Below are 19,332 nucleotides of genomic sequence, written 5' to 3'. Positions count from 1 at the left end.
GGATGAGTTTGGTGGTGGGGAAGTCTTCTCTGGTCTGTTCCGAAGTGAAGGTGGGCGAGTGTGTGGATGTGAGAGCCATGGTTCTCAGAAGAAGGAAGACATGTCGGGTCCGGAGAAGATAACCTGTCTCCCCAGATTTCCAACAGAAATCGCCTGGAAATTACGCCCTTTTCCACAGAATCCCATATCACCGTTGCCACGACCCAGGCCCTCGGACTTGGCCAAAAAATACTCCCGATATATAATGTAATAGAAATGACAAATAAAAAGACTTTTTTCCTTTAAAAAAAGTTGAAACTTGATTTGTCATGGTTGTCGTTGCCAGATGTAGACGAGGTTGTCGCACCCGCTGGCCACCAGGTACTGGCCGTCGCTACTCCGCGCCACGCAGTAGATCGCCTTGCCCACGCCCTTGCTACGCTCCGCGTACAATCCCTTGACGACGACGACACGATCAGCGCACGACGCACGACGCACGACACACACGTAACACACGCACGAAGGCAATCGCACACACCACGGACACGACGATCACAGGGAACTGGTACCAGTTCGCGCGAGTGGAGCTTGCCGGTGGACATGACGTCGACCTCGCCGGCGGCGGCCTGGCTACGCAGGGCGGAGGTGAGGTTGTACACGTTGACCCGCCCATCGCCCGTGCCCAACACCAGCAGCTGGTCCTCTGCAAATAGCAATAAAGAAACAACAAATCAGCTGTGTGTGCGGTCATGCGTGTGCGGTGGTGTGCGGTGGTGTGCGTGCGGTGCGGCGTGTGCGTTTACCTCCAGCGGCAGGGCGGGTGACGTTGCCCTTGATGAAGATGGCGAGGTTGTCCTCGGGATCGGCGTCCTTCAGGGTCCACCCCAGCCGCGCCAGTACCTTCAAAAAAAAAAATATATAAAAAAATAGCACGCGCTCCACTTGTGAGCACACGACACGCGGTACACAGCACGCAACGACACACGGCGACAGCATCATACCCGTGGGGGATTGGCCTCAATGTCGAGCAGCAGGACGCTGCCACTCCCCGCGTTCTTGCACACTGTCGTGTCGTGTGTCGTGTCGTGTGTCGTCGTGTCGTCGTGTCGTCGTGTCGTCGTGTCGTGTGGTGAGCACAGGACAGGGAGAAGAAAGAGGAGGGGGAGGAGAGCGAGTAACGCACCCACGGTATTGTCCGTCACGAACTGGGCTGTGTCGACTTCGTGCTCGACCTCGAACAGGTTTTGCCACGTCGATTGCGGCTTCAACACGATCTGCTCGCCAGCCTGTCCAAACCAAACCGTCGCGGTCGTGTCGTGTCGTTGGTCGTTGTGTCGTGTCGTGTGCGGTGGAAAGAGGTGAGTAAGTTCATGTGTGCGACAACGACGGAGAGAGAGAGAAGAGAGAGAGAGAGAAGAGAGAGAGAGAGAGAAGAGAGACGCGGGAACGTTACGAGGGTCGCTTTGGCGTCGAAGCCGGCGGGGAGCTTCCATCGGCGAATGGTCTCGTCGCCGCTGCCCGAGACCACCTGCTCGCCATTCGGCGACACGCTCAGATCATACACGTGCTTCGTGTGCCCGACCAGATGAGCCACACACCTGGGCCGCACACGACACGCGACACGCACACAACGAACGGATATGAGCGAACATATCAAATATATAAACATAAACATATCAAATGTAAGTAAAAAATAAAAGTACGCACCGAGATTGGGCGCCCTGCTTGGGCGCGGAGATGCTCCACACGAGGATGCTGCCGCTGGCGTGTCCGGTGAACATGAGCCAGGGATGGACGGGCGAGAACGCGATGTGCTGCACCTCCCGTCTGCAATTTGTGCGACACCCGACGCGGAGCGGAGCGGTCAGGTGTTGTCGTGTCGTGTCGTGTCGTGTCGTGTCGTGTCGTGTCGTGTGTCGCGTGTGCGCAGGAGATTGTCGTGTGTAACGAGCGCATGGGGTGGGCGTACAGTGGACCGGCGGGCATGCCGGGTACGGCTGGCACCTGGAGAACGGCAAACAGCTGCGCCGAGTCCACGTCGATCAACTTGATGTCCCCTTGCTTGCCTACATGTCGGGAACACGCACGCGACACGCACACGACACGAGCAATCGTTGAGATGTGTGACAAGTTGGGCTCACGGGCGCTGTAGTGGATCTGTGTCGCGGGGGGGAGAGAGTAGGTACCTCCGGCAGCGATGACGGGCATGCTGAAGTCTCCGCGTCGCGACCGGTGCGGCAGCATCGTCCACGCCAGCGAGTAGAACGCTGCACTCGGAAAGAGAAACCCAAACAGTGAGCCGACATGTCACACACACACACACAGCACACACAGCACACACAGCACACTCAGCACACAACAACGTACTTTCCTCGCCGGCCTGCGGCGGGTGCTTGTACTTCTTGAGCAGTTTCTTGTCGCGACAGTCATACACGCACACGCTGTCTCCTCCCGCCGTAGCCACGATGTGATCTGTTGACGTCCACGCGTGTTAGCCATCACCGCACACGCACACGCGCACCAGTGCACACACACACACAGTCGACAAGAACGAGAGGCTGGGTGGTGGGTACTGTGCTGCGGGTGGAAGGCGGCGGAGTACACGCTGGGGCCGTCATCGCGCCGGTCGTTTTCGTTGGTCGAGTGGCACCTGAGGACGCGCGCCAGTTCGTAGCCGCCGCCCTCGTCCCCGCTCCGCACCTCGTCAAAGTCGTCGTCCACCACCCGCACCTCTTCCTCTTCGTCGCTGTCTTCGTTCTTCTCTCTTTTCACCACCACCTTGGCGCCCCGCTGCCGTCGTCCCTTCGGTGCTCTCCGACTCTTCGGCCGTTCCTCCTCTTCCTCCTCTTCCTCCTCTTCTTCTTCCTCATCGTGTTCGTCTTCCTCCTCTTTTTCTTTCTTTATCGTTCGTGGTCGCTTGTTCGGCTTCTTCTTGCTCTTCTTCTCCTTCTTTTTCTTCTTCTTCTTGTCTTTCTCTTCTTGGCCATCGCTTTCGCTTTCGTCTTCGCTTTCGCTTTCGCTTTCGTCTCGTGATCGCTTCTTGCCTCTGGCCGGAGCCCTGGACTTGGCGGCCTTGGCTTTGGCCTTGGCGGCCGCGCGCGGGCTTCTCTGGTCGATGGGCGAGGCGGGCGGCGACGGGAGGAACGGGCTGGGCGGTCGGCGGGAGCGCGGGCTGAGGTCGTGGCCACGACGGCCCAGGACGGGACTCCGGGGTATGGGCCGCTCCACGAAGCGCAGGCCCTCCTCGCAACCCCTCGTCAGCGAACTCCGCTTCTTCGTCTTTTTCTTTTTCTTTCGCTCTTCTTCTTCATCGCCACCGTTCGCTTCTTCGCTTTCATCGTTGTCGTTTTTCTCCTCTTTCACCTTCATTTGCTTCTTCTTTGTCGCCGTACTAGTCTTCTTCGTGGCAGGCGGCTTCTTCATCTTCGTGCTACCTTTCTTCTGTTGCTTCTGCAGCTCCTCCCCGTCGTCGTCTTCGTCTTCGTTCTTTACCTCGTCTTCGCCTTCGCTTTCGCTTTCCTTGGAGCCGAAGGCCAGTCGCTTGACGGCGGGCGCGGTGCGGCGGTCGTAGCGGGTGTTCTGCTTGAGCGCATCGGCGGTCAGCAGAGCCACCTCGCCTCGCATCCTGCGACGCTTCACCTTCGCGGCGGGTCTGGGCGTCGGCATGTGGACCACCGGCTCCTCCTCCTCCTTCTCCATCTTCACCTCACGACCTCCTCTCCGCTCTTCTTCTTCTTCTTCTTCTTCATCGTCGTCGTCGACCTCTCGCTTTCGCTTTTTGGCCTGCGGCTCGCTGTCACGATCGTCTGCGCCTTCGTTTGCGTACGGCCCGCGCCGCGGTGCGACGTCATCATCATGGGCTTTTTCGTCGTCTCGCCGGGCTACGGCGACCGGCTTGCCCTTGCGTCTGGCCACACGGCGGCGCGGCGTCTCGGGCGGCTCCATCATCGTCAGGCTGGGTGCGGCGGCGGCCTCGACGTCCATCTCGTCACCACCACCACCGCCGCCGCCGCCGCGTTGATCTCCCGCCGTCGTTGTCGTCTTCCGGTCTTCGTCTTGGTCTTCGTCTTCGCTTTCGCTCTTCTTCATCTTTTCGTTCTTTCTTCGCGCAACCACGCGCTTCCTGACCGCGGGGAGAACCGGCTCGTCTCCTCCGGACTCCTCCTTGGCGCCGGCGCCCGCCTCCTCGCAGTCTTCCACGTCAATCAACTCATCTTCCTCCTCCTTCACCTTTTTGGGCTCTTTCGCTTGACGCTTGCTGCTCGTCGTCGTCTTCTTCGTCGCCTTGCTTACCGTCTTCTTCGGCTTCGCCTTGCTCGTCTCTTCTTCCTCCTCCTCTTCCTTCTCTTTCTCTTCCTCTTCCTTCTCGACGTCGTTGACCTCGTCTTGTTCCTCTTTCGTGGTGCGTGGTGCGCTCTTCTTGCTGCTGCCGGCGCCGAGCACGAACTTGCTGTCGCGCCACTCGGCCCTCGTGTTCCACTTCTGCTTCTCCTTGTTGAGCTGGCCCAGCTCGTTCCTCAGCCCGCGCCGCTTGCTGCTCTTCTTCTTCGCGGGCGCCTGCGCCGCTGCAGCCTCTTCGAGGCCTCTTCCTCCTTCTTGATCTGCGCTCGTGTCCATCTCCATGACAGCTCGCTCACGTTGCTCTTGCCCTCACCTCTTGCAATATGGTGCCTGCACAATAGAGGGGAGAAGGGATTTTTAAGAGACAGCCACCATCATGCACGGGCTACGCGTAAATCCATTTCCATCCTTAAGTAGCAAATAAATTTGTACAAATTGAATGGAAAGAAGCACCTGTATCCTTTGCACTATCAAATCATGTGTCAGCCGTTCGAATGGAGCTCTCGAATTGATCCAATCAATCCGCACCCGGGCCTGTTGAACGCTTGAAGTTCTTTTGTTTTTTACCTTTTGCTTTCCCGCCAATTTTGATGCGTCGACACTGTGTTTCCCTTTATTTCTTATTGTTTCCTTATTTTCCTAAAATATTAATTGTGATTGCGATCAGTAAGCGTCGAGATGTCAGGCAAGAAGTTGTTGATGCTTGTTGGAGACTTTGTGGAGGACTATGAAGCGATGGTCCCCTACCAGTTGCTCACGTACGTGCTCATGAATCTTTCATCTCATCTGCATCGCGTAGATCAACGCGATTCGAGGGAACATGTTCGCACCATCATCAACATCAATCCACCTGCAGGTGCGTGGGTCACACGGTCGACGTGGCGTGCCCCAAGCGCAAGGCTGGCGAGAAGGTCAAGACCGCCGTGCACGACTTCGAGGGCGACCAGACCTACACGTACACAACACACAACACACACAGCACACAAACACACACACTTGTTGATGTACCCACTGACCCGCTCTTATCCGTGCGTGTGCATGTGCGGTGACGCGTGTGTGCGTGCGTGTGCGAACAACAGCGAGAAGCCAGGACACCTGTTCGCGCTGACCGTCGATTGGGACGCGGTGGTGGCCGATCACTCCCACTACGACGGGTTGATCATCCCCGGTGGTCGTGCCCCCGAGTACCTGCGCCTCGATCAGCAGCTGCTGGCCATCGTGCAGAGCTTCAAGGACAAGCCCATCGCCTCCCTCTGCCACGGCCCCCAGAGTACCGCACACGCTGACCACACACACACACACACACACAACCACCGCACACAACACCACGACACTCATGGTGGTCATGCGCAGTCCTGGTGGCGGCCGGCCTGCTGAAGGACAAGAAGTGTACGGCCTACACTGCGCTCGAGCCCGACGTCAAGATCGCGGGCGGCCACTGGGAGGGCTCGTGCCCGGTCGACGGCGCCGTTGTCGATGGCAACCTCGTCACCGCCGTCGCTTGGCCCGGTACCACCATCCACACCATTCGCATCTTCTTCTGCATCATCGTCATCTTCTTTCTCATCGTTAACATCTCCATCATCTTCATCATCATCTCACTCATGACGGAATCAACATAGGTCACCCTGCGTGGATGCGCGAGTTCCTGAAGCTGCTGGGCACCAAGATCCACCTGTAAGCGCGCTCTGCCGCACCAACGCGTTGCATGCGACGTGCGCTAAGAAGTTGAAGAGTTTTTACACTCAGGTCTATATTTCTCTGTACAAAGTGTCGTGTCGTGTCGTGTCGTGTGTGTTGGGCTTTCAGGTGGAGAGGTGGAGCCGCTGCAGCCCGCTGCTGTGGGGCGACCGTACGGCGGCGCCGTCGTATCGGGGCAGCATGACGTTGGCGTGCGGGAAGTTGTGCTTGTTGAACCAGAAGGTCGACTGCGAGCCGCGGTACCACACCACGTAGAGGCCCAGCAGCACGAGCACCCGACGCCCCAGCGCCCCGTGTTCGTGGCCGCCACCATCTTCGCTCACCATGATCATGGCAACGACGTAGGACGTGTTGGCCAGAAAGAGGGCCGCGTTGTGTACGAAGAGGCACCGCACGAGTGTCAACATGGCGTCGCCGTGTTCGGCCACGCTCGCGCGCTCGGCGTTGGCCGCGTACGCGAACGGGTTGCGCTCTTCGTCGTCATCGTAGTCGTCGTGGAGGGTGGTGAAGGAGGCCAGGTTCATGTGGGCCGCGTAGGAGGTGCAGAGCGAGTTGAGAAAGACGCTGACGACGGCCACGGCCAGCACATCGTAGGCGGCGTCTTCGAGGCCCACGGCCCAGGCGCGGTCGGCCATGGCGGCGGCGGTGCAGCACCACATGACGGCCTCGGTCATGTGGAGGCCCGCGTTGGCGTAAACGCGCCGAATGTGGGTCCACGGCCAACACAGCATGCCCCGTGCGAGCCACAGGAACTCGCAACAGCACGCGATGTGCAGCACTAAGGTGGTGTAGGAAGAAGGTAGTAAATATTTAGTTTTAGAATAACGAAAAATAAATAAAACCAGAATTAATATATAGAAATAAAAGAAATAATTCGTACCGTATTGGAGGATGGGGACAACGCGGCCGGCGAAGACTTCGTTTAGGTGGGAGCCGTGGCAGTCGGTGAGGGAGCGGTCGAGCACGATGTTGCAGTCGAACGAGACGACGATGAAGAACACCGACGTGCATACTACGAGCACGAGCAGGGCCAAGGCCCCGAGTCTCACCCACATGAGTGGAAGTCGTGCAGCAGGTCGTGTGCTCTTCTTCAGTGTAGTTCTAGTTCTTGAGAAGCTACAACAAGAAAAGTAGACCTCCCTTTCGCTAGCGGCTGGCAAAACTCCTTGCTCACATAAAATCGGCCCCAATCAGGCCTGGGGCAAGGTTCGGCCGAAGAAAGAATGTGGTAGGCTACGAACGCTAAAACGTACTCTATGTTCCCCATCAGCATGTGAGCCCTGGTGTATATTCGGAGGAATTTAAAAAATGTTCCGCATTGGGTGCAGGCCTGCGAAAGGGCCAGTCGATCTGGGCCAGCACGAAGATCGAAGCAAGGAATGGAGATCCCCAAGGAAGACGTTGCCGAGATTAACGAGCTCAGGAGTGTCGAGCAGAGGCAGCTCGTGGAGGAGCTCATCCTTCAGCTGCACGAGATCGGAGCTGTTAAATTGGGCAATTTCAAGCTCAAATCGGGCGTGATGTCGCCCATCTACGTCGATCTGAGGTACCCCCGCCCCTCCGGTGCTCCATACACGCGCAGCGGTCGTGGATGGCGATCCATCGATTGCTAATCTTGTTCTACAGATGAATTTGAGATTAATCTTTGAAAATCGTACAAATTAATGTCTCTACACGCAGGGTGCTGCCGTCTCACCCGCGAGTGCTGGAGCGTGTGGTCGACTCCATGTGGCGATGCCTCACCGCCTCCGTCGGCGAGCAAGAGGCCAGGAAGCGGTACGATTCCCACATCATCCCAATCTGCAGATTGCGATAACGCAGCGCAAACGACTTAGTTAGCTTCTTCTTCATCTCCATCTTCTTCTTCTTCTGCATAATCATTCTCAGCTTCACCCACGTGTGCGGCGTGCCCTACGGCGCGCTGCCCTTCGCCGCCGCCATCGCCATCAAGCACCAGGTGCCCATGGTCATCTGCAGGTGCGCCCCAGCCACCCACCTCTGTTGCTGTCCATCGCCGCCACAACTGAGCCACTCACGACACGACACGACACGACACGACACGACACGACACGACACGACACGACACGACACGACACGACACACACGTACACACGCACACCACACAGGAAGGAGGCCAAGGACTACGGGACCAAGAGCCTCGTGGAGGGCGTGTTCAAGAAGGATGAGAAGGTGCTCATCCTCGAGGACGTCATCACCAGCGGCATCTCCATCCAGGAGACCTCCACCAACCTCCGCAGGTACTATTTTTATTGTTCTTTATTATTATTTTTATGTTATAAAAACACAAAATACAAATATTTAACATATTATTAATATTTTCTCACCAACTGATCGTGCGTGCAGCGCTGGGCTGACGGTCGAGGAGGCCGTGGTGTTCCTCGACCGCCAACAGGGCGGACGCCAGCGCCTCGCCGCTCTCGAGGGCGGCCTCGCCGTCACCGTCCACGCTGTGGTATATACTCTTCGTGTGTCGTGTCGTGTCGTGTCGTGTGTACACCACTGTCGTGTAGGGGTGTTGAACGCGGGTGCTGTGCAGACGTCGCTCCGGCAGATGCTGGAGACGCTCAAGGCGCACGGGCGCATCGAGGATTCGCTGCTCGACAGCATCAACGCGTACCTGGCCTCCATGGCCCAGGTCAGTCCCGCCGCTGCCGCCACCACCGCCGCCGCCGCCGAGAAGCCCAAGGGTACGCACTCATGCTTGGCATTCCTCATGCTTCGCATTCTTCCGATGATTGTATCGACATCGCAGTGTTGGCCTTCGCCGAGCGCGTGGACAAGTGCCAGTCGGCGGTCGGCAAGAAGCTCCTCCGCCTCATGGAGCAGAAGAAGTCCAACCTCTCCGTACGGCTACATATAGTTGCATGGACTACTATCATGTATTAATATATATTTATATATTCATTTCTCGTTCTATGTATATAGGTGGCGGCTGACGTCACGAGCAAGTCGGAGCTGCTGACGCTGGCCGACAAGCTGGGGCCGCACATCTGCATGCTCAAGACCCACGCCGACATCGTCCGAGACTGGGACGCCAACACCGGTACACTCGCTGTCGACACGACACAATTGATACAATTGATTCTGACTGACGATCTCCAAACTTTGAACGTCATCAGGCAAGGAGCTCAAGGAGCTCGCTGACAAGCACCACTTCCTCCTGTTCGAGGACCGCAAGTTTGCCGACATCGGGTACACGCACACCGCGCACACCGTACACCCGCACACACCGCACACAACCGAACACGCATGGCTGATGATGTATGTATGTGGTTGGGGCAGGTATGTGGCGCAGCAGCAGTACGGGGGCGGTCCGTTCGGGATCTGCGATTGGGCGGACGTCGTGACGGTGCACCTGGTGGCGGGCGCCAGCGTGGTCACCTCCCTCAAGGAGACCGCCGCCCAGAAGGGCCAGGAGCGGGGCGCCCTCCTCATCGCCCAGATGAGCACCGCCGACGCCGCCTCCAAGCAAGAAGGTGCCCACCAATCTATTAATGAATTTAGTTAATTAGTGGAACATTTAATTAATTTGAAATTTATTATTACGTGTGCAGAGGGAAGTGTGGAGCGGGCTTTGGCGGCGGCGCGGGCGCACACCGACTTCGTGGTGGGGTTCATCTGCCAGGAGAACGTGCTGGCCAAGAACCCCGAGGAGAGCGCCTCCTTCCTCTACTGCACCCCCGGCGTTCGCATCGGTAGGAACCACCACTTCATCGTTGTCGTCATCGTCATTGTCATCATCGTCACCATCCCTTCATTATCTCTTACCGCACACGACACACACTACAGGGTCGCAGGGTGATGGGCTCGGCCAGACCTACCGCACGCCGGAGATGGTCATCGTAAGTCTCTCTTTCTCTCTCTCTCTCTCCATGTCCACCCAACTCACCGCACGACACACACCACAACACACGACACGCACGACATGCACACACATAGGATTCGGGCTGTGATGTGGCAATCGTCGGCCGTGGCGTCTGTTCGGCAGCTGTACGGCCTTCCTTCCTTATTCGTTTTCCCTCGCTTTGAAAACCGGTTGGTCACGTGCGCGTCTGATCGCAAGCAGCTGTCGTGATTTCATCATTTGCTCGCACGCCCATGCTGATGATCGTCTTTCATTTCTTTTTCTTCTTCTTCTTCTTCTTCTTCGAAACAGGACCCGGTGGCCGCAGCCCGTGAGTACCAGGAGAAGGCGTGGGCGGCCTACACCGCGCGCTGCTCCGCCTCGCAGTAGTGAGACCTCGTTATCTCTTTTCTCCTCTTTTTAAAACAAATAATAACAACAACAGCTAATAATTGTTTGTTTTTTTGTTTAGCTTCGCCATGGCTTCTGCCGCAGGCTACCTTCCTCTTGTCGCTCGCCCTCCGCCACCTCCATCTGCCTTCTGTCCTCCTCCGCCTCCACGTTGCTGTCGGTCGCGATGTGGCCACTGGTGAGCTGCTGGTGCTGAAGTTGATGATGTTGCTGCTGCTGATGGTGATGTTGTTGCTGATGGTGATGATAGTGACCATTGCCGGCGCCCCCTCCACGTATTCGTCGGTCGTCTTCACGATGATGCAGATGATGATGCTGGTGCTGAGAACTGTCGTCGTCGAGTGGCGTCGAGTAGAGGGGGAGGTCGGCGGAGAGGTTGAAGGTGGGACTGCGTCGAAGGTGCGGGGGTGGCGAAGGTGGCGCCGTGCTCGCCAGCATGGCGCACGGCGGGCACGGGAACGACGTAGAGCCGAAGAGCGGCGACGATGTAGACGAGTAGCGGATTGTTGTTGAAGAAGAAGTAGTAGAAGATGAAGAAGTAGAGAGCTGGTAGGAGGGGAAGGCCTGCGGAGAGGGGAGGGAGAACGAGCGCTCGTTCCGGCTTGAGCTTGGGTTGTTGTTCCGCCGACCACGTGGTCGAGAGCTTCCACTACGCCGACGGTGATGGTGTTGATGTTGGGGAGACGACGAAGTAGCGACTGGCGGTGGTGAAGATGAAGGCGAGGAGAAGGAAGGAGGATAAGGAACCGACGAAGGAGGTGTGGGGAAGGAGAAGGGGTGCTCTGTCGAGGACGAAGAAGAGGAAGAAGACGAGGGAAAGGAAGGAGTAGGAGCCGGAGCAGGCTGGCGCCAATAGGTGGCCTCGTCCTGCATGAAGGCGAGGAACTCCAGAAACTCCATCACGAACTCCCTGCACCCATCGTCTCGTGAACAAGAAGTAGTGGTTCATGGAGATGCCCATCCGAACCACATCAACAGCTGTTTTTTTCTATTTATTTAAATCGAAAACAAATAATAAATAAAATAAAAATGTGATAAAAAGAGATTTAGAGTCACAGTGCAGAAGGAAACGTCAAGGTGAGCCGTACCGGTCCTTCCGCATCTTCTCGTGGGCCGATGGTGGGGCGGCTCCGGGCTGCTGCTGCTGGTGGTGGTGCTCTTCTGGCTGCATGTGCTGCGAGGCTGAAGTGTGTGCACTGGCCCGCGCCCACAACAAGTCACGTCGTGCAAGAGGTGCGTGATGACGATCACACAACACAAGAGAGCGCGTGGGGTGTAGTAGAGTCCGAGCAACCATGACGTACGTAGCAACCAGGAAATGCAAACCAACAGAAATTGAGTGGAGCTATGCCTGACACGTTTCCTCTTCTCCTTGCAAAGCTTCTTGCGCTCCCTGCGTGGAGGTGGTGATGCAGCTACCAGAAGAAGAAAAAACCGTCTTGGCACCCGGGAAACAACATTTTGCGATCCTCCTGGTCCTTGGGAAGGCCAATAGGGTGGATGGTCGGGCGTCGATCACATTCCAGATTAAAATACGAAAACTCGCCAACTTCTCCGCGACTCCTGTGGGCGAAACAACAAAAACAAAAACAAAACAAAATAAAATAGAAACTAGAAAAAGATGGAGCCGGGCAGGGTGAAGATGCAAAGGAGGCCTGATTTTCAGGGCATGGACGTGAGCCTGTCGCAAGATCTCACTGAAGATGAAGCGAAGACGGTGATTTCATCCATAAACCAGTTCTGCGAGCAAGTCCTGCGGTACTGCTCCTGTTCTCCTTTCTGGTTGCACAATTATTTATTTGTATTTATTTGTCTGAAGAACGAAGAACGAAATAATAATAAAATCACTTATTCTTATTGTCATATTAAATACAAATAAATATTAATCATCATTAACACTGTTTTTTAACTCCATCCAAGGTACGGGAAGGACTGGCACGTGATCGAGCGCGGGGCAGCCACCGACCCGTCGTGCGTGCTCGCCCTGGTCTTCGCCGCCGACTACGAAGTCGCCAAGTACTCACCCCCTCGGCGCGTGCGGCCTGGGTGCGTGTGCGGCGTGTGCGGCTCACCCCCCCCCCTCAAAGGGAGCGCATGGACAAGGCCAGGGCGCACCTCGAGCGCGCGCGGAAGGTGGCCGACGCGAGCGAGGTCACCGAGCGGGAGAAGCTCTACGTCGACGCCTTCAACTCGTGGATGGCCGGCGACCTCCCCCGCGCCTACGCCGACTTCAAACGCGTACCTCTACCCCTGCGTGTCGTGTCGTGTCATGCCGTGTGTGTCGTGTGTGTTGCGTGTGTCGTGTCGTGCTGACGTGTGCTGACGTGTGCAGATCACAGAGTTGTATCCGATGGATTTGTTTGCGCTCAAGCGGGGCCAGCTGGTGGCGTTCTGTGTGGGCGATCGGGCGGGCATGCTCGAGATCGCGCTCGCCATGCGGGACACGTCGGGCGACCGGCCCTACTTCAACGGCATGCTCTGCTTCGCCCTAGAACAGAACGGCCGCTACGACGAGGCCCTCGCCGCCGGCAAGCGCGTACGACACAAGCGTGCGTGTTGTGTGCGCGGCGTGTGCGATGTGTGACGTGCGTGTGCGGTTTGTGTCGTGCGTTGTGCGTTGGTAGGGGGTGGAGATTGCGGAGGACGACCCGTGGGCGCATCACTCGGTGGCGCACGCCCTGCTCTCCCTCGACCGACCTGACGAAGGCGTCGAATGGTACTCACCCACAGATACACACGACACGCACTGGTGTAAGGCTAAATGGTGATTTTGTGTGGTGTTTGTCGTGTGTGTGTCGTGTGTCGTGTGTCTGTGTGTCTGTGTGTCTGTTTTGGTGTCAGGTTGAGCAAGTACGCGCATTACTGGGAGGACTGCATGTCCTTCATGCATACCCACAACTGGTTCCATTTGGCCCTCTTCCACCTCTCCAAATCGGCCCACAACGAAGTACCACACCGCCCTCCTCCTCCTCCTCCTCCTTTGCTGATTGCCATCACATTCAGCCACTCATCTCTCTCTCATTTCTTCGCTCTCTTGTCTTGGTTTTCTCTTTCTCTTTCGTTCTTTCTTTTTTTTTGCATCAGATCGAGTCGATCTACTACCCGCACATATTCCTCACCGACGAAGCCCAGCAGCAGGTCTAGTCTCTCCTCGCAACACACACACACACACACACACCACACACACACACACACATACACGCACGACACACACACACACACACACACACGATACACGACACGCACCCAGTCTCACTGCGCGTGCGTGTGCGGTGGTGCGCGTGTTCTTGAAAGATGGAAGCGGCGAAAAAAGACGAATCGTTCCCGGCGCACGACAACCGAAACACGCAGGACCAGCTCGGTGCCATGGGCCTGCTGTGGAAGTGGGAGCTGATGGGCGGCCGGGGCCTCGAGCCCAAGTGGCGGCAGCTCCTCCCCTACGTCGAGGCACGCACCTCTTTTCTTTTCGATTCTTTTCTTTTGATTTCTTTCTTCTTACCCAGGCGATTCACAGGACCGAAGGCACGGCCACGCGGACCCGTTCTACGACGTGCTCCTCCTGCACACTCTCCTACGCATGGGTAACACCGCACACACGCACCACCGCACACGCACACGCCCCACCACACACGCACACGCACCACCACACACGCACACGCACGTTTGGCTGAACGATTGTGTGTTTTTTTCCTCTATCTTGCTTGGCCTTCAGGCAAGAGAGAGGAGGCCAGGGAGATGGTGGCGGAGATAGAGAAGGCGACCGAGAGCCTGCCCTCGCCGCGCAAGGAGCAACTCAACCAAGTTTGGGTCCCCCTGTGCAAGGGTACCCCACTCTACTACACGCATTAGATTTATATTTATTTATACATATATAGATATATATATCAACATGTAACTCGTGTGTACATGATGGGCTGCAGGAATATACGCATACGAGACGGGACACAAGGAGGAGGGGCTGAAGCTCCTCAACGAGGCCCATCTCGACGACCACCTCCACGTACGATGACCTACCGCCGATGACGATGGATGGGTTGCCCTTTTGGCGCACCTTCTCACCACCACCATCGCATGTATGTGCGTGTGGTGGGTCGAACGGCAATGTGCTACAGATAATCGGCGGCTCCAACGAGCAACGAGAGGTGGTACACGACTACCACCGCCACGTTGCACAACAACAGCAACAGCACCAGAAGAAGTAGGTCATCATCTTCTTCAACGTTACATCGTCTTCAACGTTACATGTGAAAGAGAAAACATACAAGTGAAAAAGGGAGTGGGCCTGGTGGGTGACTCTCTGCTTGAGGCCTGATTAGAGGCCAAGCAGCACGCCCAGGGGCACGTTGTCGGGATCCTCCTCTTCCATCGGCGACGTAGAGGGCTTGGCGGCGGCGACGTTCTCGTTCTTGTCGCCTTCTACTTCTTCTTCTTCTTGTTCGACGCGCCTCTTTTTGTTCCGAGGCTCCTCGACCGCAGCGGCCGCTCCTTCGCCTTCTTCAGTGGACTTGCGCTTGCCGGTGGCCATCGACGGCTCAGCCGCCTGGGGCGCCGCGGCGGCGATGGGCCTGCCCCGCCTCCTGGCCACTCGCCTCACCACCGGCTGCTGCGCCTCCTTCTTCTTCATTTCCTTCTCCTTTTCCTCTTCTTTCTCCTTCTCTTCGTCTTCGCTACCGCTGTCGCTTTCCTTCTTCGACTTGTTCTTCTTGCTCTTGTTTCGCTTCGTCTTCTGCTTCGCGTCGCTGTCGCTGTCGCTGTCGCTGTTGCTATCGTCGTCATCGTCATCGTCATCGCGGGCCTTACGTTGCTTGTTCCTTCGCTTGGCCTCCTTCCTAGTCACCCGCTCCTTCTTCTTCGCGTTCTTGGCCCGCTCCTTCTTCGCCTTCTCCCGTCGCTCCTCCTCTTCGCTTTCACTTTCGCTCTTTTTGTAGTTCTCGCTTTCGCTCTTGCTCTCGTCTGTCGACGCGTCGCGCCGCCTCTTCTTGTTCTTCTCGCTCTTCTTCTTTTGGGCGGCCTTCTTCTTGGCCAGGGCTTCCTCGCGCTTCCTCTCCCTCTCCCGCTCCCGCTCCTCCTTGAGCTTCCTCACGCGCTCCTCCTCCCGCTCCTTCTCTTCCCGCTTCCACCGCTCGTACTCCTCCCGCTTCTGCCGGCGTCGCTGCACCTCCTCTTCATCGTTTTCGTCGTCGTCGCGCACCTGCTTGGCCGCGTCCCTCGCCAGCAGCTCCTCCAGATTGAACTGTGTGCATTCCAAACATTCTTTACATCAGCTCACGCATGCCACGCGTAGAACACACACGACACACGACACACACGACACACACGCGACACACGTACGTCGTCATCGACGGCAGCGGACTTGGCTGCGGCGCGCACAACAGGGGTGGCTGTCCTGTCCTCATCGTCGTCATCGGCGAGGAAGGGGTTGATCTCTTCGCGCTCGGGGCGGTAATCGACGTCGGGCCGGAGAGCAGCGTCGGCTCCTCCAGCCGCGGCGTCGGCGGCGGCGACCTCGTCATCGTAGTCGTCGACGGCGTCGTCGATCTGGGCTCGCCTCTTGTTGAGGATTACGTCCACCTGCGGCACACCCTCGCCGCGTTGTAGGCTCTCCAGCATGCCCTACTCGCATCAGAAACACGATTCCTGATCAGCGCTGCACAACGCACGACACACACGACACACGCACGACACACACGGCTGCGGTACCCTGATTACGTAGGTGCCGCTGAGTTTCTCGGTGCGCTCGATGAAGTCTAGGTGTATGGCGCGAAAACGTAAATAAAGATGAATGAACGCCGCAGTTGTGAGAACAAAGAGAGTAGACGCACCATCGAATGTATAGTTGGGCATGAGATCCTTGGCCCACTCGCGGTAGGGCGTAATCAATTGTTCCATCTGATCAATCTGCAAATGCCAGGCCCAAATCAGTGGAATTGAAAATGAATAGCAATAAATTAGTCCTGTGCTTGGAAAGGCCAACGAACCAGGGGAAGGCTCTCATCGATCTTGAAGCCGCTCTTTAGCCGATCGTAGAGGGCGGGGAGTCCCTCGGGCTGGGACAGGAGCTCGTAATTGATTCTGCGCGCCTTCTTCCTCTCCTTGGCAGGTCCCTTCCTCCGCCTCCTTGCCCCTCCCTTCCCCTCATCGCCGCCCTCGCCCTCCTTCCCACCCTTCTTCTCATCATCGAAGAGGTAGGCCAAGCCGGGGATGGCCTTGGCCGATCTTCCTCCGGCTGATGCAGTCCCCTTTGAACCTTTGCGCGGTGCGTCTTCATCAACCGTCGAGACGGCACCCGTGGTCTTGTCCGGCAGCAACCTCATCGTCTCTCCTTCTTCAACTCCTCTCCAGATGAGATGAGACGCGTTCGACACCGCACTGCCGTTCTGTCTTTTCCCGCCTTTTTTACCTGCCTACCGTTGGCGCCAACGGCCAATAGCAGCCTTTTTTCTGCGGTAACACGTTAAAACCAGTCTGTGGTGGTTGCGTTTCAGTGCCAACTCATTTTTTGCGCCTAACGCGAGAGAAGAGGCAGTGAAAGGCGGACGACACGGTGCCCACCAAGCCCAGGAGTCCACCAGGCGCGCAGTAAAGAAAAAGAAGAAGGGCCACCATGGACGAGATGGTGAGGCACAGGTGAGGCCTCTCCATTCAACAAACAATGACCTCGGCCAAGGTCTTCATCGACCTCTCGCAGGACGACAGGGGTGTCGAGGAGGTAGACGATGAGGATTGCGTGATCGTCCCAGCTGGGCCACCACCCAGACGGCCGGCCGCCAGCGTGGGGCCTCCGCGCAGGCCGAGGGTGGTGGAGGACCTGGACCCTCCGGAGTCGAACGACTGCGTGTGCGTGGGAGGCCGAGCCCGGCCTGCGCAGCAACGCACCTGTGCGCTCAGAGCACGTCGGGGGACCAAACGAACAGCTGCGGCGAAGCCCAGGTCTGAACCGACCCCCAAAAGAAAGGTTGGGGTGCAACACCAGGAACGAGAGACGAGCAGCGAAAGTGCGAAAGCGAGAGCGAGAGCGAAGGGGAAGTCGCGGAAGGTGGAAAGTAAAAAGAAAGAGAGATCAAAACCAAACCAAGGGAAGAGAAAAGAACAACCGCAACCACGGTCGCGAGAGAAGAAAAAGAGAAAAGTTGCAGAGCCACGACACCAGACGCCAAGAGTCGTGCCAACGCCACCAAGCGTTGAGGCGCCAACGGCAGCGGCGCGGGACCAGATGACACTGGGCGACCCCGACCCAGAACTTCACTACAGCGGCGATCAACCCTCCGTGTGGCCCTCCACGGCCGCGGCCGCCGCCGCCGCCCCTCCTCCCCAATGGGAGGTGCACATACCGATGCAGCCGTTGATCTCCTCCCACGAGCACAGCGTATGGCTCGGCGAGGACGACATTGACGGCACCACTTGCACTCTGCCAAGCTTGTTTATAGAATTGTGAGTTTCAATTCTACCTCGTCCAAACTAAAGGTTACACTTATCCACATATCATTTATATATATATTTACCTCCTCTGGCCCGTCGCTCGGCCGCGCCCACGTCGCCACACCGAAGGCGGCGCCTCGTCGAGCAGGTCGGCGTAGTTCTCGCGCCAGTAGGCCACCGCCTCGCCCACGGTGCCGGTCGCGTAGTTGAGCTCGGCGGGAGGTCTTCATGCCCCGGGGCAGGCCTGGTTGTCGCCAACTAAAACAAATAAAAAGAACGAAGAAGAAGAGCTTCTGTACATCGATTTTATTACAGCCCGCCGGCGTGTGCGGGCGAGTGCGGATGGTGAGGGACAAGCAATAGCTCATTCCCTTCACGAAGGAGAGGGGGCGAATAAGAAAGATAAGAGTAGATAAATAGACAGAAAGGTGGGGAAAACGGCGCGCACGCTCATGTGAGGATGGGCTGGGGGCTCTTGATGAGGTTCCACATCATGTCCACGCCCCAGTTCTCTGATGTCGATGGTATTGTGATCTGTGGTGGGTGATGGGTGGTGGGTGGTGGACCACGTCGGTGAGCTGCATGTGAAGTGCCGAGCCGGTCTTGATGAACTGGGAGCGAAGGAACATGTGCATACCTCGTAGGGGAAGGGGATGAGGTCGGTGGGCTGGAATTTGAGTGGAATGTGGTTCTGCTTCTCGTTCACCGTCTGAATGATGTACATGATGCGCTCCCGCAGCTCATTCTCGAGCTTCTCTCGCGCTTCTGCACACCCGACGAAGACGAAGAGAATCGTGTGTGTGAGTGAGCACGCCAGGTTGGTTGTAAGGAGTGTTGGTTGTTGGTTGGTTGTTGTACCTGGCGTTTCGACTGGCGAGTCCTCCTTGAGGATGATGAAGAAGACCCACTGCTCAAAGCAGATCTTTTCCTCGACCTTGCGGAACCAGGCCTTCTTCGATCGCGTCTCAAAAAACGACAGCACCAACTGATCGTACATGCCGCACACACCGGTCAGATACCACACAACACGCGGCACACGCGGCACACGCGGCACACGTACCTGGGCTCTTCGATCCTCCCTTTCGGCGAGGGTCGTGCGGAAGGTCTTGATTTGTTCCTCGACGTACTGGTGCACCGTCACGTCGTCGCACCTTACCTGCGTGCATAAAAGAGATGAATAAATATAAATATATATATAAAGAAAAATAGAACTACAAAGTGATTTTCTGTACGTACATATTCAAAGTCGAGCGTGTCGATGATTTCCTCCTTGGGATAGACCAGTCCGAACGCCCGATTGAAGAGCACGGTGTGGAGCATGCCTGCATGGCACGAGCGCAACAAGGGCAGTCGATTCTTGAGCCGCTACACATTGCATAATAAATAACGGCACGGGGGGGGGAGACGTACAGCGCAAAACGTCGCTGAGATGCTTGCTCTCCACTTCTAATTGCTTGATGGAAAATTGCTGAACGTTCATCTCGAGATGGATGATTAATTAATCGCCTTTGTGTCCGTCCGTCCGCCCTTCTTTACTTGCTCGTCTCAATGGTTGAATTGCTGAATTATTTGCTTTTAATTAAAATAATTCCTTACGATGTGGTCTCCTCTTGCGT

The 19,332-nt window shown here is 56.8% G+C and overlaps 7 protein-coding genes across 7 annotated transcripts; 3 read left to right on the top strand and 4 right to left on the bottom strand.

The window, feature by feature from the left end:
• Positions 1 to 306: 306 nt before the first annotated feature.
• ACA1_269710 (WD domain, Gbeta repeat-containing protein) lies at positions 307 to 4,596 on the bottom strand (the record flags this gene model as incomplete). The annotated part of the gene is made up of 11 exons (XM_004341567.1): positions 307 to 435; positions 549 to 682; positions 783 to 879; positions 981 to 1,042; positions 1,163 to 1,265; positions 1,433 to 1,577; positions 1,687 to 1,806; positions 1,949 to 2,045; positions 2,166 to 2,246; positions 2,347 to 2,451; positions 2,553 to 4,596. 11 exons carry the CDS (start codon positions 4,594 to 4,596, stop codon positions 307 to 309), a joined length of 3,117 nt encoding a protein of 1,038 aa, XP_004341615.1.
• A 402-nt stretch (positions 4,597 to 4,998) lies between these two features.
• Positions 4,999 to 6,001, top strand: ACA1_269700 (peptidase C56, PfpI, putative; the record flags this gene model as incomplete). Its single annotated transcript, XM_004341566.1, has 5 exons — positions 4,999 to 5,078; positions 5,177 to 5,275; positions 5,400 to 5,590; positions 5,674 to 5,829; positions 5,943 to 6,001. The coding sequence occupies 5 exons, from the start codon at positions 4,999 to 5,001 to the stop codon at positions 5,999 to 6,001; spliced, it is 585 nt and encodes a 194-aa protein (XP_004341614.1).
• Positions 6,002 to 6,125: 124 nt separating this feature from the next.
• ACA1_269690 (uncharacterized protein) lies at positions 6,126 to 7,076 on the bottom strand (the record flags this gene model as incomplete). The annotated part of the gene is made up of 2 exons (XM_004341565.1): positions 6,126 to 6,799; positions 6,902 to 7,076. The coding sequence occupies 2 exons, from the start codon at positions 7,074 to 7,076 to the stop codon at positions 6,126 to 6,128; spliced, it is 849 nt and encodes a 282-aa protein (XP_004341613.1).
• A 324-nt stretch (positions 7,077 to 7,400) lies between these two features.
• ACA1_269680 (orotidine 5'phosphate decarboxylase) lies at positions 7,401 to 10,276 on the top strand (the record flags this gene model as incomplete). Its single annotated transcript, XM_004341564.1, has 13 exons — positions 7,401 to 7,567; positions 7,702 to 7,797; positions 7,909 to 7,998; positions 8,148 to 8,279; positions 8,386 to 8,494; positions 8,579 to 8,729; positions 8,795 to 8,886; positions 8,968 to 9,085; positions 9,162 to 9,234; positions 9,325 to 9,518; positions 9,597 to 9,737; positions 9,832 to 9,884; positions 10,199 to 10,276. The coding sequence occupies 13 exons, from the start codon at positions 7,401 to 7,403 to the stop codon at positions 10,274 to 10,276; spliced, it is 1,494 nt and encodes a 497-aa protein (XP_004341612.1).
• Positions 10,277 to 11,918: 1,642 nt separating this feature from the next.
• Positions 11,919 to 14,499, top strand: ACA1_269670 (tetratricopeptide repeat domain containing protein; the record flags this gene model as incomplete). Its single annotated transcript, XM_004341563.1, has 12 exons — positions 11,919 to 12,055; positions 12,218 to 12,313; positions 12,385 to 12,535; positions 12,630 to 12,833; positions 12,922 to 13,013; positions 13,139 to 13,244; positions 13,382 to 13,435; positions 13,592 to 13,738; positions 13,812 to 13,878; positions 14,010 to 14,120; positions 14,218 to 14,297; positions 14,410 to 14,499. The coding sequence occupies 12 exons, from the start codon at positions 11,919 to 11,921 to the stop codon at positions 14,497 to 14,499; spliced, it is 1,335 nt and encodes a 444-aa protein (XP_004341611.1).
• A 110-nt stretch (positions 14,500 to 14,609) lies between these two features.
• ACA1_269660 (replication fork protection component swi3 protein) lies at positions 14,610 to 16,611 on the bottom strand (the record flags this gene model as incomplete). The annotated part of the gene is made up of 5 exons (XM_004341562.1): positions 14,610 to 15,530; positions 15,629 to 15,910; positions 15,998 to 16,044; positions 16,120 to 16,195; positions 16,276 to 16,611. The coding sequence occupies 5 exons, from the start codon at positions 16,609 to 16,611 to the stop codon at positions 14,610 to 14,612; spliced, it is 1,662 nt and encodes a 553-aa protein (XP_004341610.1).
• Positions 16,612 to 18,166: 1,555 nt separating this feature from the next.
• Positions 18,167 to 19,196, bottom strand: ACA1_269650 (uncharacterized protein; the record flags this gene model as incomplete). Its single annotated transcript, XM_004341561.1, has 7 exons — positions 18,167 to 18,250; positions 18,283 to 18,327; positions 18,354 to 18,481; positions 18,575 to 18,701; positions 18,777 to 18,872; positions 18,953 to 19,038; positions 19,127 to 19,196. 7 exons carry the CDS (start codon positions 19,194 to 19,196, stop codon positions 18,167 to 18,169), a joined length of 636 nt encoding a protein of 211 aa, XP_004341609.1.
• Between the last annotated feature and the right edge of the window lie 136 nt (positions 19,197 to 19,332).

The sequence above is a fragment of the Acanthamoeba castellanii genome, assembly GCF_000313135.1.
Source record: "Acanthamoeba castellanii str. Neff unplaced genomic scaffold scf7180000084770, whole genome shotgun sequence".
Classification (NCBI taxonomy): Eukaryota; Discosea; order Longamoebia; family Acanthamoebidae; genus Acanthamoeba; species Acanthamoeba castellanii.
Note: the sequence above shows the minus strand (reverse complement) of the source record. Positions and strands in the feature narration are given on the sequence as shown.